Below are 14812 nucleotides of genomic sequence, written 5' to 3'. Positions count from 1 at the left end.
CATATTTGCATTGAGCACTTCAAATATCTGAATAGGCGGGGAGTGTAACAGAAATAAACACGCTGTTTTTGCCAACACAGAGAAAAAAATCTATTTATTTATTAAATATTGTAAATTTAGTAGGACAATCCTAGAAGATCAAAAAATGCACCAGCTGCGGAACTATCACGAAATCTGCCAATTCTGGCTGCATAAGAAATAACATGAGCTACATATGAGTTCTCATGAACACAGTGGAAGAGATGAGCCATGGGACCAGTGGCATGAACAGCTACATCAACTCCTCCATGGATATTTTCATCAGTAGCAATTCCCACTTGCTGGACATATTTATAGTCCTCGAGGTTGTCAAGAGTAGGATCCCGCCTATGCACCTTTCCCTGACTGTCAACTTCCACTTGGAATCCATCTGGACCACCAGTACCGTACGTCAGAGTCGTATAGGGAATCCCATCGGCCTTGGAATTCTGAGCCACCCCGAAAATACTATTCCCTTTATCTGGATAGCCATTCATTGAAAGTGTATGAGCATGATCTGATGTAACGATGATCAGAGTCTCTTCCAATTCTCGAGTCATCAACTTCACCGTGGCAGCTACAGCATCATCCATGGCAGACAATTCTGACAGAGCTGTCTTTGCCCAACCCCTATGATGAGCCTGATCAATCATTCCACCTTCAACGACCAAAAAGAAGCCCTTTTGATGCTTCCTGAGCACCCTTAGAGCTGCCGTGGTCATTTCCTCCAAAGATGGCATTCCAGAATCACTTTTATCCCTCTCATGATCATATGCCAGATGCCCATTTGCAAAGACTCCCAATACAAATTCATTAGATACATCGAGATTGACCAGATCCGAATTGTTCTGAAGGACAGCAAATGATTGCTCCTTTTCCATTTTATCTGCCTTCCACTTTTCAATAAGATTCCGACCATCTTTCGAATTGCACGACCACGTATCAATTGGATCCTCTGGAGTATCTTCCACTCCAGACACTAGGCACTGTCTCCCTCCTCCCATTATCACATTCATCTTCTGTCCTGGCTCTTCCTCTACCAGTTGTCGACCAATATCCAAGCACCCCAGGTTCTTAGCTTCCTCCGGCATTGTTGCATCACACTCCCAACCACGTTCTGGTACATTTGCAAATAAACTAGCCGGAGTGGCATGAGTCACACGTGTCGTAGTGACAAATCCCGTACCCTTCCCTGCCTTCTGTGCCCAATGCAGAATAGATTCAACATGATGAGATTTATTGAGGGAAGAGTAGCAATCACCTCTGAGTACTCCTGCATCGACTCCATTGGTCCCATAGTTGGACTTTACTCCCCCAAAAAGTGCTGTTGCTGTTGAAGCTGAGTCTGGCACTTGTTTATCCATGGTGTATGTCTAAAAAGTAAAAACTATCTACTCTAAAAACTAGCCTCATGGATAAATTCAGAGAGAAGACTCACCTTGAGTAGACCCATGTGTGGAAAATCTTCCCATGACAATTTTCCACCTTCACCATGCTTAAATATTCGACCGGCTGTTACAGAAACCGGCCCCATTCCATCCCCTATGAACAAGATCACATTTTTCGCCCGTTTGGTATTTATGGGAACAGTGAGAGCTTTCTTCAGCTCATCGAGCCCTGAGTCAAACCATATCAATTGCTCTGAAAGGAAAGATTAAATTAAACAATGAAAAATGTGAATATTCTTTCAAAAAAATCTGGGATTTTCTATTTAAAAAAAATAATGTAGAGAGGGAAAAATGAATAATTTATGATGAAAGCAAAACCCAATTAAATCAAATAACCACTACAGAGTAACAGGTGAAAAGTAGTCTCTTTCATAATATTAAAAGATACTTTTCATAAATTAAAAAAAAATTACCCTCTACCTACAAACTCAAACTAAAAGGTCAATACCATAAAAATAATACTACTAACACTCCGGTGATATTTATGGAATTATTACAAAATTCATATATAGGAATTCTCATTAAAAATATTGTATAGGGGAGACTGGGGCAAAAAGTCACAAATCGAAAAATTCAAAATTCAATATCTTCCAAGGTAAAAAGATAGCGGCTCAATTTTTTTTCCATAGATAGCCTCCATAGACCTTCTTCAATGTCGTAAGTTTCTTAGAATTCAAACAAGGAATTTAGAAAATAAAAAAAATATTGAAATTTTTAGCCCTATTTTTGAAATATTTTCCTTGCAGAAGATAACAATTTTTACCTACTTATTTTCCAAAATTGATGCACTGCTGAATATTTTCTAAATAATTTGGATTTTTTGAACACGAATCCGCTATCTATTTTAGAATTTCACAAAAGTTCTTTTCTAGAGAAATCCTTTTATTAAAAATGGTCACTTGGGGTAAAAAGTAACAAAAGGTATAGAGCAAAAAGTAACAAAAAAGCGAAGCAATTTCTGATGTCTCACGGCGAAAAGAAACGTCATTATTATGTATCGCCGCTTGTTGTTTGCATTGGTCAAACGATTTGCAGTCTTTTGTATGTTTTTTTCTAATAAAGCTTGAAAAGCGCTTTTCTCGTTTTCTCACTTTTCTCGCAGAGAAGGTGTTGCAGATGAATAAATTTTCTATGAAAATATGTCTTCCAGGTATTTTTTCAAATTTACGGAAGCCCCAGCATTTTTGAGAATAGTCACAAAATTACCTTTTAGAAATTGGCTCGATAAACGTATTTCCTTACAAAATAGAGGAAAATTACTTTCACAAAGTTGTAGAGCGGTAAATTTCCTATAAAACTGCGCTAATTAGAAATTTTTGAAGCGCTCGAGTAGCTTGTAAAAAAATAAAATATCCGTTTTGTGACCTTTTGCCCCAGTCTCCCCTATATCTTCAGTATCTTCATTTTGTTCTTATTTGCATTTTAAAATTTTAATCGCAAAAAGTCTTATATTACGCAAATCCTACAAGCCTTACAAGGAAGTTAATGCTACCGATGCTACACATTAAATATAAACAATAGTCTTTATTAAATTATTAATTAAATTTGTAATAAATTAGTTTTTGCATAATTTATTACAAATTTAGAGGGAGATAGGGCTTACTCTGAACTGTAGGGCTACATTAATATACATTATTTTTTACATAATTAAATTTTGTGCAATTTTCAACGTCTACACTGAGAGAAATCCGAAAAAGTTAAAATAACATTCCGGAAATGTTAATTTTACCCTACAGTATTGATCCAAGATCGGTGTAAATATTACCCTTTTTTAGGTGCATTGGGGGTTAAAGTTACCCTTTTTCATGTTTTTCATTTAAAAAGGTGTAAAATTAACATTAAAAAATGTTGAAATATTTTTACACCTAAAAAGTGTTAAAGTTATGAGGAAAAAAAGTTAATCGCACTCTCTTTTTTTCTCAGTCACAGTGGGACCTCGATAGAGTCAACTAATTATTTCTAGGCCTGTTAACTTCATAGGATTTGGTGACTCTATCGGAGTTCGAAAAAAATCAAATAAAATGTGAAATTTTGATATAAAGGGGTATTATTTTATGTGTGTACTGGATAATTGATAAATTTAACACGATAGTAGAATATTTCATTTACTAAACCCATAACTTCTACACCCTCTGGTCCAAAAAAGTCGTATGTTTAGGCAAAAGTTGGAGATTAAAGAATGATTTTACAGAATGTTTTTATTATTAGTGAGTATCTTAAGTGAAAATTACTATCCATGTGATAATATTGAAGTCCATCCACGATGTTAAGATAAGGAAATGGTGTCTTAAATATTTATTTTTTCACTTTTTTTTTAGAAGAGCTCCGGTAGATATTTAATTGTTGAAAATTTTGATGCAATTAACGTTATTAATTTTAAACTTTTATTGTATGAAAAAAAGATTGATAGTTGTTCTTTTTGTTATGTGATAAACAATGTCTCTAAGCTTCACAAAAAGAGCAATAAATCCATTTTTCTCATTTTCTTCTTGTTCTGAAAACTGGGCGCTAAATGGTTAGAGATATCTACTTGAAGTCTTCAGATGACAGGGGAATGTTGGTATGGTTCGCACAGAGTGAACCTTTAAACAACGAAAATTTTCTCTTTGTTTGCAAAGAGCTAGTTAGTCATTTCTAAGTAATAAGATAGATCATTATTAAGTTCATGAAACGCGATGAGAAATGGTAGGTCAGCTCTTTGCAAACAAAGAGAAAATTCGCATCGTTTGAAGGTTCACTCTGTGCGAACCATGCCTACATTCCCCTAAGTCAACCTGGGGATTGTTATTGTGACCCTCATTTCCTCCCTACCACTTCCCTTCACCATCAAAATCGTTTTTTTTTTGTGATTACAGGAAAACACGTCATTCGGGATCATAGGGCTTAATAAAAAAATCTTAAGACAAGTGAGAAAAGATAAGAGAACTTTCAATAGGTCAAAACGCTTAAAATTAAAATCACGAAAAAAAATTATTTTGTCGAAATTTGATTACACGGTTAATATACGAATTTTATCATAATATTGTTTTTCTTCTGTTAAAAACGTTACATTGATACACTAAAACAGAAGTGTATTTGAAACCGAATAAACGTCAAATAAAACTAATTTTTAATGTTTATTCGTGTTCAAACGGTCCTTGTACACCTTTGCACTAAAACACTGATTTAAATTTTGAAAAAGTCATACAATATTATGAGTTCAATAATAATAGAAAAGTTGATTCTATCGGAGTCAATTTGGGTCCAAGTTGACTCTATCGTCCGTAGAGTAAAAAAAATGCTGTTGACTCTATTGGAGATTGACTCTATCGGGGGTTTGCTCTATCGAGGTCCCACTGTATATCATCTAAATGACAGGTTCAAGCTTTTCGCAAAGCCTAGGACACTTTGCCACTCCTTTTTTATGAAAAAATCTTTTCTATTTATAATTTCTTCTGCACGTTTGTTTTGAGTATTTGTTTTTTGTAATATTCGCTAAATTGGTTTTATCGTTGAGTCAACTTCCTTAAGGTCCTTTATTTGGCCTTGTTCATTAATTCAAGAGGGCACTGAATGGGTCAAGTTGTAGAGCATTCGATCTAAGATGCAAGTGTCCCGGGTTCGAATCCCCTTTAGGTCACCAGGAATTTTTCTGGCGTTAAAGGTGTTCGAATTGCATCCAGTGAGCTTCACTGCACTTGATTCTATGGGCATGGAACTGACAACTTCATCCCGTACAAGAAAAGAATAATGCATGTCTAGAAATCCTCTTGCGGGAAGGCCTTATCCCTTCATGGAATGTTGTGCCAGCATTATTATTATATTATTATTATTAATATTCGCTGATAAATATTTTAAAATATAAGATAAAATAATAGATATCGAAGATATATCTCTAGACTGGTATAACAAATAGTAAATGAGTAATTTTAAATTTTTTACTTTTAGATAAACGTAAAATACGTCATATAGTAAGGTCACAGTGACATCGAAATTTGAACACTTCCTTTTCGAAAATTGTATCTAATAAAATTTTAGTCTTCTGCTGACATAGAATTACAGACGTTCCAAAAATCGTCTTTATAATCTAAGATCGAGTCTCTCTCTCTAGTAGGGTAAGATGGGTAAGATGGGATAATTTGGAATCATGTCTATTTTGGAATTTTGAGATTTTCTCACTGTTTCAGATAGTCAAAGAGAAAAGGAAAACCACGAAAAAACACAAGACATTTATATTCGAGAGGATACTTCTTCGTTTTGTTTTGCTTTTGCCATCTAGAACTTGTTAGGAAATCTCGAAGTACGAAATTATACAAAATTACCCCATCTTACTCTAACGGCGTTATCACACTTGCACATTAAAATTTTAATGTGATTCACATTAATAGTCGCTTGTGAGCGTCCAAATATGTTATTTGTGTCTTTGAGTCACTTAATATTTGGGGTTTTTCGGGTTTTTCTATTTATTGATAAAGAAGTGGACTTTTCCTGCAAAAATAAGTTTAAATTTACATAAAGCATAAATATTTTCCACATTAAAAAATTAAAGAGAAAATCGCATTAATTTTTCGCATTAATGCTATAAATCAATTTGCATCAAATTTTGCGGGCCAAGTCTACCTTTTTATCAACAAATAGATCAAATTTTGAATATAAAATGATTCAAACACACAAATTACACATTTGGACTCTCACCAGCGACAATTAATGTGAATCATATTAAAATTTTAATGTGCAATTGTGATAACACAGTAATTCAGTGAAACTTGAGTACAAGCACAATAATGTTACATTAATTTTTGTGGAACATCAAAATATTCCAAAATTCTACTAATGATCTCTTGGGTGGGGTAAAGAATCAAATTATAAATAACCATCGAGACACTATATATTTTGCTCTAACTCCGTGGAGTTAATAACCATGATAATTTAATATAAATACTATCGCCCAAGAAAATATCTCAATTTTTTTACTTTTTGAGAAAAAGCAGACCAGTTCAATAAAACCATCAAAGTAAGATATAATTAAATGACCTGAAAGACATTGATAGATTGATATAATGAATAATTCATGAGGCATTGTAATTGTAATTATTTCTCATGTAGAGTTTCACCAGTACAAAATACTTTTAATTCTTTTTTTAAGTGCTCATGACCTATGACTTTTCTATATGAAATTTTTACTTAAATGAAGCTTAAATTCAAATAATTTTCCAGAAACTTGACTGATTCTGTGATAAGATATTTATTTTGGGATTTACACAAGAGTACGTACCTGGAGTTAATTTGTCTCGCCACACATCTATGGTCTGTGTGACGTTGCCATCTCGTTCGTACATCACCACCAATCCGATACAGATGAGTGTGATAAAAACTGCTCCGACAATTAGGATGCTCACAAAGAGTTTGGACTTGAGAAATTCGCGAACACTGAAGGAATTTTGTGCATCGCGTTGCTGCTGTTCACAGAAGCTACTCCGTCTGTTGCTGACGTAGACATTTAGGCCTCCGCGACCATTTGTGGCACTCTTGAGATAGTACCTTGGGCCCTGCTGCTGGACAGAAACTCCTGGATCACGCTCTGTCTCGCTGGCCATTCCGCGGATTGGCAGGAATAGTTCGGCTTAGAAAAGAGAGGAGGGTTTATCAATGAGAATGAACTGGGAAAATGGCAAGTTGATGCCACACACAAGATCACCAAACTGAGTGTTCTGGCGAGGCAATATAAGGAGAAGCATTTTCGTATATAATCTCTGCAATAAAATACCTGATTGTATTGTTGTCAATTGTAAATATTTTAGACATTTTTATCATCTTCGCTCACTCGATAACAATTCCTAAGATTGTATTGGTATCACAAGTGCCTCTAAAAACAAAGCACCAGCCAATTCGTCAATTTTCCCATGAGATTGTGTCTCATTATCTTTTTTTTTTCTAGCGAGCTCTTTCGCAATGAAAAAAAAAGCTAAGACCCAGAGCACGTTTTACACAGCATCTTCCAGATCAGTCCATTTGTTGAGGGAAAAACAATTGCGACAAGCACTGCAGCAGATAAAAATCGTTTGCATGGTGCCAAGAAAATAATATTATATGCCCTTTTTTTCTTCCCAAAGCAATGGCGAATAAAGGGTCAAGGATTTTCTCTTCAGTCGCTCATGAGCAAATTTTGCTTCCAATCGCGCCGAAAATTTCAACTATATTATAATATTAAAAAAAGAAATAGGTGCAAAAGTGCATGTTAAAGAGCATTAAATATGAACTTCTCTAACTTTATAAGCATATCCAGCCACTAAAAGAAAATCTCTCTAGATGAGATTAAGATTATGGAGAAAATTAGGTGAGTAACCCACATTCAACACTGTCTTGCTCATACATTATCCACAACCGAGAATGTTATTTGCGTTATTTTTTAAACTTTTTTTTTTTTTGGAGAAATATCACACTTCTCACACTCACTGCACAGGCGAATTTGGAAGAGCAGAAATTGATGTGTCTCTCGCTGAAGACTCCACAGATGACTGAGGCTAAAAATTGTCGTGACTGGACAGATCCCACACGCACCTTCCATGAACTTGGCGCAACTCCACTTTACAGATTTTTCTTCACGTGCTCCAACGTAGAGACCTTCGTAGCGTGCCAGAACAATTTGAAACTTCCCAACGTATATTGTTGATGTCATCTCCCTGGCTTTTTTCTTGATGGGATATAATCACAGCTTCTGCGATTCGATGGGAAAGTCTATTTTTTGGCCAATGGACTTTATTATATTTGAAAGAAGGTGTCTTAATTTTTAGGGAGATCACAAAATACATTATGAAAAACAGTAAGAGATACCTACTTATGGTTTTCGGTAATTTATCGCCCGAAACCTTATACACTCAGTCCCGGCATTATGCACTTCGGGATTATGAACCTGACGAGATTATGCACATACAATTATGCAAGTTTGCCTACTTTTGAGGAGTAAAGGAGAATCGTCAAAACTATATGGGCGCTGGTCCCGGAATCGCCACAAACCAGAGTAGGCGCATTTTGTAGGTACTGCTGCTATAAGATTGAAAAATTGCCGGAACCCAGGACGATAAACGCTGGGAATCCTTGTAAAAAAGAGTTTATCCTTCCGAAATATCGCTGTTTTGACAACAAATTACTCAAGAACGACTAAAGCGATCTTGATGAAATTCGGTATAGGATCAGTGTATTATTTAAACTTTTTATTCATGCATACCATCCCCTCCCACGACCCTCCATTCTTGTAGCCCCCATACAAAATGAGGCCATTTTATCTTACTACTTCTTTCTGAGAAGTGGTACAATGCTGAAATACAGCATGCGAACAAGGCTTAAAGAAAACTTTTTAACCATAGCTACCGAACCCTTCTTCCATCATCCCTTCTGGGAGCCCCCATACAAATTGAGAGCATTTTAACTTATAATTCCTTTCTGAGAGGAGGTAAAAAGCTGAAATTCGACATGGGAACAAAGCTTAAGGAAGACTCTTTAACTTGCATACCACCCCAACACCCACCTGTCTGATAGTCCCAATATAGAAAAAAATTCCTTCGCACAAATTGTTATTAATCTACTGAATTGCATTTTAGTACAACTTCTGTAGACAATAAATCAAAAAGCAACTCCAAAATCTTGATTACAATATCAAAAAAATCACCACTAATGCCAATTAGATTATACAATGAGGATATGTTTCTATTTTTCACGTACCAACTGATCTTAATGAGGCGAAAAATGAAATATAAAAAATCTGGAAAATGATTGTTAATGTTATTATTTAAATTTTATCAAAAAGTTCTTCGTGAGGATTGTTGAAAATACCTCTTCTCAGAAAGGAGTTCTAAGATAAAATGGCCTCTTTTTGTATGGGGGCTATCAGAATGGAGAGTGGGGGGAGGGGGTGGTATGCACGGATAAAAAATTTAAGTAATACACTGGCCCTATACCGAATTTCATCAAGATCGCTTTAGCAGTTCTTGCGTAATTTTTTTGTCAAAATTGTGATTTATCGGAAGCATGGAGGCTTTTTTACAAGGACTCCCAGCGTTTATCGTCCTGGGTCCCGAGAATTTTTTTTAATCTTATACCAGTATCTGCAAAATGCACCTGCTCTCATCTCTGGATTAAGATGAATCGGTGCCCATATATACTTTTGACCATTCTTCCTTCTAAGAAATTGTTTTTATGCTCTAGGATTTTTCCTCCATAGTTTAGAACATTGGTCCTAGAATAAAAATTTCTACCTTTACCAATGTCTATCCATTGACATAGGTCCCGTTCGTGGCGATTCCGGGACCGGATTTGACCATTCTCCTTTATGAAATCATTTTTGAAATACGCCTGAATGTATACTATTTTGTGATGCGGGAAATTTGAAGCACTGCGTATTTTTCAGTAAAAAACTTTAATTTCTTTTATTTAGGTAAAAATTTTAAATATTCTAATAACAATTTATTAAAGAACTCTGGTTTGTTGATGAATTTAATTTCTTTTAAATAATTGAACCTTTTTGTTCTGACTACTTTTACTCCGCGCAAAATTCGTTCTACGGCCGATTCATTCAAAAGAAATAGCCTGCGAGGTATGCAAATTTTCTCGATGCATAAAGCCACTTCGCGCGTTTTTTTTTCGATCCCGAAAATGTGCATAATCCCGGGACTGAGTGTATTATTCACTTTATTATAACTCAATACCAGGGCTCTATATACAGTGAGCGAAATTCAAATAGGGACGGACCTATATGTGGGTGGTGTGTAAGTCGGATCAACCTAATATTTTTTGTATAATATAGGCCTATCCAACAATACTTTTTATGGTTTGGCTGGCGTGCACTCACGAACGCAAGTGCACGTGGGTCACTACCATAAAAAGTATTGTTGGATAGGCCTATATTATACAAAAAAATATTAGGTTGTTCCGACTTACAGACCACCCACACCACCCACATATAGATCCGTCCCTATTTGAATTTCGCTCACTGTACATGGCAAGATTCAATCCTTAATTTGTGCCTACCACTCGGATCTTGCCGATGAGGGCTAAAATAGTGCCTAAAGCTGGGTGTTAATTAATGGCTCAAGGCTAGGTCCCCCTTACCCTGTGTCAGACGGGATACTGATTACAGTAGAGTCTCTCAAATCTGAATCTCTCAAATTCGAACGCCGTTTGGATTCAAAATGTCAATTGTGAGGTTATGTTAGAAAGTTCGTATTCTAGGTGAATGAAAATCATATTTGTGTGCTTCTTCCTGAATGTTTACATACATTATTATCGTATAAAATGAAAAGGAAGTATGTTACCACTAAAACTTGCGAGAAAGTACGAGAAGTTAATTCAAAGTACAATTCAATCTCACACAAATTTCGTTAGTTTTGAAAAAATCGTTCGAATTTGGGAGGTGAGAAATGTCAAAAATACCCCCCGAGCGTTCGAATTTAGGAGACTCTACTGTATAACACACGGTACAGTAGACTCTCACTCAATCGGCTCTTTTTCAATCGGGCGAAAAATTTTGTTGACAATTTTCACGTTTAATTATGAAGCTAATTCGCTCAAATTCGCTGTAGTTCTTCCTATTTTATCGTAATTCCTTATAATTGAGCGCTTTTTGTGAAATTTACAGAGGCTTTGACGCCCAAATCTATCGATAAACCGGATGACATTTTGGCCCAAATGCCCAATTGAGAGAGAGTCTACTGTACCTTGAAGTTTTTGCATTGTTACTAATGATGTTATTTTTAGTAGAAAACACTCTGAATTAGCTTGTACGTAAAGAATTCCAATCAGTATAAACTCATCAGGGTTTATCACTAATATATTTTACCAGTTCATATTGGTATTTACTCTAACAATGGACTCATGTGATATTCCTCGAGACCGTTTCTAATTCCATCCGTCATTGGTACACCAACAGTGAAACACCTTTTATTTTTAATTTCATTTATTTGGGAATAAAGAATGAAGGAAAATAAACTCTGAAAATTGTCCTCTCACAATTTCACTCTCTACAATTTTTTTTCTCCTCCTCAAGTCATCATAATAGGAATTTTCCTTTCACTCCCCATAATTTTGTTTTTTGTCTATTTCTTTCCTTTCACTATTTCCTCAATATTTTCTTCCAATAAATTCATCATTCACAATCCTCTCCGTAATTGCTGTGTGATTTCATATTAAGATCTTCAAATAAGCTGTTTATTTTGCAAAATTGTATCAATATTTCTCAGTTTTCTGTTTATTTCCTTTTTTTCTGGTAAAAATTGTCATATAAATTGGGTATTAATGCTGAATGTATTGCAAAAAAAATTCCTCTTGAAAAGCCTGTGATGAATTTTGAACTTGAGTATAAGAGTTAATTTTACAGCTTCCAATTAAATTCACTCTCATTCGAGGACTTTCCCATTTGATTATCAAGACAATTTCCTTTTACAATATAGGCGAATAATTAAAACTTGGTGATTAATAGTAGAGGGTAATAATGTAGAAAATAAAAGTGTTTCTTTTTTTTCTTGATAAGCATTCATCTTCTTCGGCCTGCAAATTGATTTTTTTTTATTATCATTCTCTTTAGCTGTATTTTTTCACATTTATCCCTGCTCCCAATTAAATTTCATCGATATCAATCTCCTCGCCATCATCATCGTCATCCTTCTTAGCCGCTGCTTTGGCCGCTGGTGTTACCTCCTTGCGCAGCTCACCCTTTGCACGGTCATCGTACTCAATCTCCACATCAGAATCATCCTCTTCAGAGGAGTCCTCCTCCTCGGCCTCCTGGAGCCACTTGACAAATGGCTGTGCCTTCTCATGAATCTGAGTTGACACCTCCTTGGACACATACTTCTTGCTCACCTTTGAGGCCCACTCAAGGATCGTCTTCTCCTCCAAAATGTCACTGTCATAGAAGAGCTGCAACATAAATATTTTACATGCAATTTTTGAAAAAGTGAAATAACAAAAAAAATATGTTAATACGAAATTTGATTAAAAATATATTTTAAATTTTGATCCAATGGCTTCGGCACACCTTTTAGATCAGGAAAATTTCATAAAGTCGAAATTCGCATCCCTTTCTTTCTCAAATCTATTGCATCAGTCTATCCCATTCTTTCGCATTCTTTTTCTTCTTTTAAACATTACAACAAATTCAATTTAGCTCAATCGAATTTGAAGTGCGAAAAAATGAGATAGACATACGCACAATGTTTGAGAGATAAAGGGATGTGAATTTTGATTTCAGGAAATTTTACTGATCTAAAAGGTGTGCCGGAGCCATAATGGCTTCGGCACACCTTTTAGATCAGGAAAATTTCGTTAAATTAAAATTTGCATCCCTTTCTTTCTCACGAGTTTTGCAAATAGCTATCTCATTCTTCCGCATTTCAAATTCGATTGAGCTAAATTGAATTTGGAGTGATGTTTAAAAGAAGAAGAAGAGTGCGAAAGAATGAGATAGAGATATGCAAAGTACGTGAGAAAGAAAGGGATGCTAATTTCGACTTCACGAAATTTGCCTGATCTAAAAGGTGTGTCGGAGCCATAATGGCTTTCGCGCTCGAAAGTAGATTGATTTACTAAATTTTAATTGATTTGATGTTTAAATGAAGAAGAAGAGTCTGAAAGCGTGGGATAGACATATGCAAAACGTTTGAGAAAGAAAGATGTGTGAATTTCGATTACATGAAATTTTCTTGATCTAAAAGGTGTGCCGGAGCCATAATGCCCTCGGTACACCTTTGAGCTCGGTATAATTTCATGAAATCAAAATTCGCGTCCCTTTCTTCCCCAAAAGATTTGCAAAAGTCTATCGCACTCGTTCTGTCTCAAAATTGGACTGAACTAAATTAAATTTGGTGTGATGTTCAAAAGAAGAAGAAGAGTGAAAAAGAGTAGGATAGATTATGCTAAACTTTTATGAAAGAAAGCGATGTGAATTTCGACTTCACGAAATTTGCCTGATCTAAAAGGTGTGTCGGAGCCATAATAGCTCCGGTACACTTTTAGATCAGAAAAATTTCATAAAGTCGAAATTCGAATCCCTTTCTTTCTCACATGCTTTGCATATGTCTATCTCATTCTCTAGCACTCTTCTTCTTCTTTTAAACATCACACCAAATTCAATTTAGCTCAATCGAATTTGGTATGCGAAAGAATGAGATAGTCATATGGAAAACATGTGAGAAAGAAAAAGATTCGAATTTCGACTTCATGAAATTTTCCTAATTTCCGGAGCCATTATAGCTCCGGTACACTTTTCAGAATTAGGTCAAGAAAATATCATAAAATCAAAAGTCATATCCCACTCCTTATAGCTCCGGCACATCTTTTACACCACGGAAATTTCCTCAAATCTATATTCATGTCTCTTTCATTCTCACTTTTTGCATAAGCCTATCCCAATCTTTCGCACTATTATTCTTCTATTAAGCATCACACCAAATTCAATTTAATTTTGAGAGAAAAATTGTCAGACAAACATGCAAAACCTTTGAGAAAGAAGGAAGATAGTGAATTTTAATTTCTTGAAATTATCTTGGTCTGCCATTAGCAAACATTTTTCATATGTCTATCTCATGCTTTCGTACTCAAAATTTGATTGAACTAAATTAAATTGATTATGATATCTAGAAAATATGGAATATCAAATATAAATATTATGCCTCCGGCACACCTTTTAGATCGGTAAAATTTCAATGAAATCAAAATTTGCGTCCCTTCCTTTCTCAAAAGATTTGCATATGTCTATCATACTCTTTCGACTCCAAATTGGACTGAACTAAATTAAATTTGGTGTGATGTTCAAAAGAAGAAGAAGAAGAAGAGTGAAAAAGAGTAGGATAGACATATGCTAAACTTTTATGAAAGAAAGCGATGTGAAAATTTCGATTTTATGAAACTTTCCTGATCTGAAAGGTGTGCCGGAACCATTACATTTTAATTTTAAATTAAACTGCTCAATGCAAATATCTTTGGATTGTTTGGTTCACTTTTTTCAGAAAATTTTTCTCTATTATTTATAAATTTTTATGGCTCCGGCACACCTTTTAGATCAGGAAAATTTCATGAAATCGAAATACGAAACCCTTTCTTTCTCACATGTTTTGAATATGGCTATCTCATTCTTTCGCATACCAAATTTGATTGAGCAAAATTGAATTTGGAGTGATGTTTAAGAGAAGAAGAAGAGTGCGAGAGAATGAAATAGACATATTAAAAAGTGTGAGAAAGAAAGGGATCCGAATTTTGACTTCATGAAATTTGCCTGATCTAAAAGGTGTGCCGGAGGCGCCGGAGGCATTATAATTTAGATTCAAAATGTATCGGGAAAATTTCATATGATCGAAATTCACATCCCTTTCTTT

At 35.1% G+C, this 14812-nt stretch overlaps 2 protein-coding genes across 8 annotated transcripts in view; both read right to left on the bottom strand.

The window, feature by feature from the left end:
• Positions 1–65: 65 nt before the first annotated feature.
• LOC129800336 (alkaline phosphatase) lies at positions 66–8078 on the bottom strand. Of its 3 annotated transcripts, none has more exons than XM_055844659.1 (4): positions 7796–8078; positions 6721–7068; positions 1457–1659; positions 66–1391 (listed from the first exon to the last, which is right to left on the bottom strand). In XM_055844659.1, exons 1-4 carry the CDS (start codon positions 7818–7820, stop codon positions 117–119), a joined length of 1851 nt encoding a protein of 616 aa, XP_055700634.1. In that variant the 5' UTR covers positions 7821–8078; the 3' UTR covers positions 66–116. The 3 variants fall into 3 exon arrangements, with proteins under 3 accessions (XP_055700634.1, XP_055700643.1, XP_055700649.1); XM_055844668.1 differs by having other exon boundaries at positions 7213–8077; XM_055844674.1 differs by having other exon boundaries at positions 7715–8077.
• Positions 8079–11379: 3301 nt separating this feature from the next.
• LOC129800317 (eukaryotic translation initiation factor 5) overlaps positions 11380–14812 on the bottom strand; it is a 29980-nt gene continuing 26547 nt past the window's right edge. For all 5 annotated transcript variants that reach the window (XM_055844608.1, XM_055844639.1, XM_055844618.1 and 2 more), the window contains one exon: positions 11380–12359. In XM_055844608.1, coding sequence (XP_055700583.1) covers positions 12057–12359 — 303 coding nt within the window. In that variant the 3' untranslated portion in view covers positions 11380–12056. The remainder of the gene's footprint in view (positions 12360–14812) is intronic.

Source organism: Phlebotomus papatasi, chromosome 1 (genome assembly GCF_024763615.1).
Source record: "Phlebotomus papatasi isolate M1 chromosome 1, Ppap_2.1, whole genome shotgun sequence".
NCBI lineage: Eukaryota > Metazoa > Arthropoda > Insecta > Diptera > Psychodidae > Phlebotomus > Phlebotomus papatasi.
The sequence above is the reverse complement of the archived record's forward strand: the minus strand, read 5'-3'. Positions and strand labels throughout refer to the sequence as shown.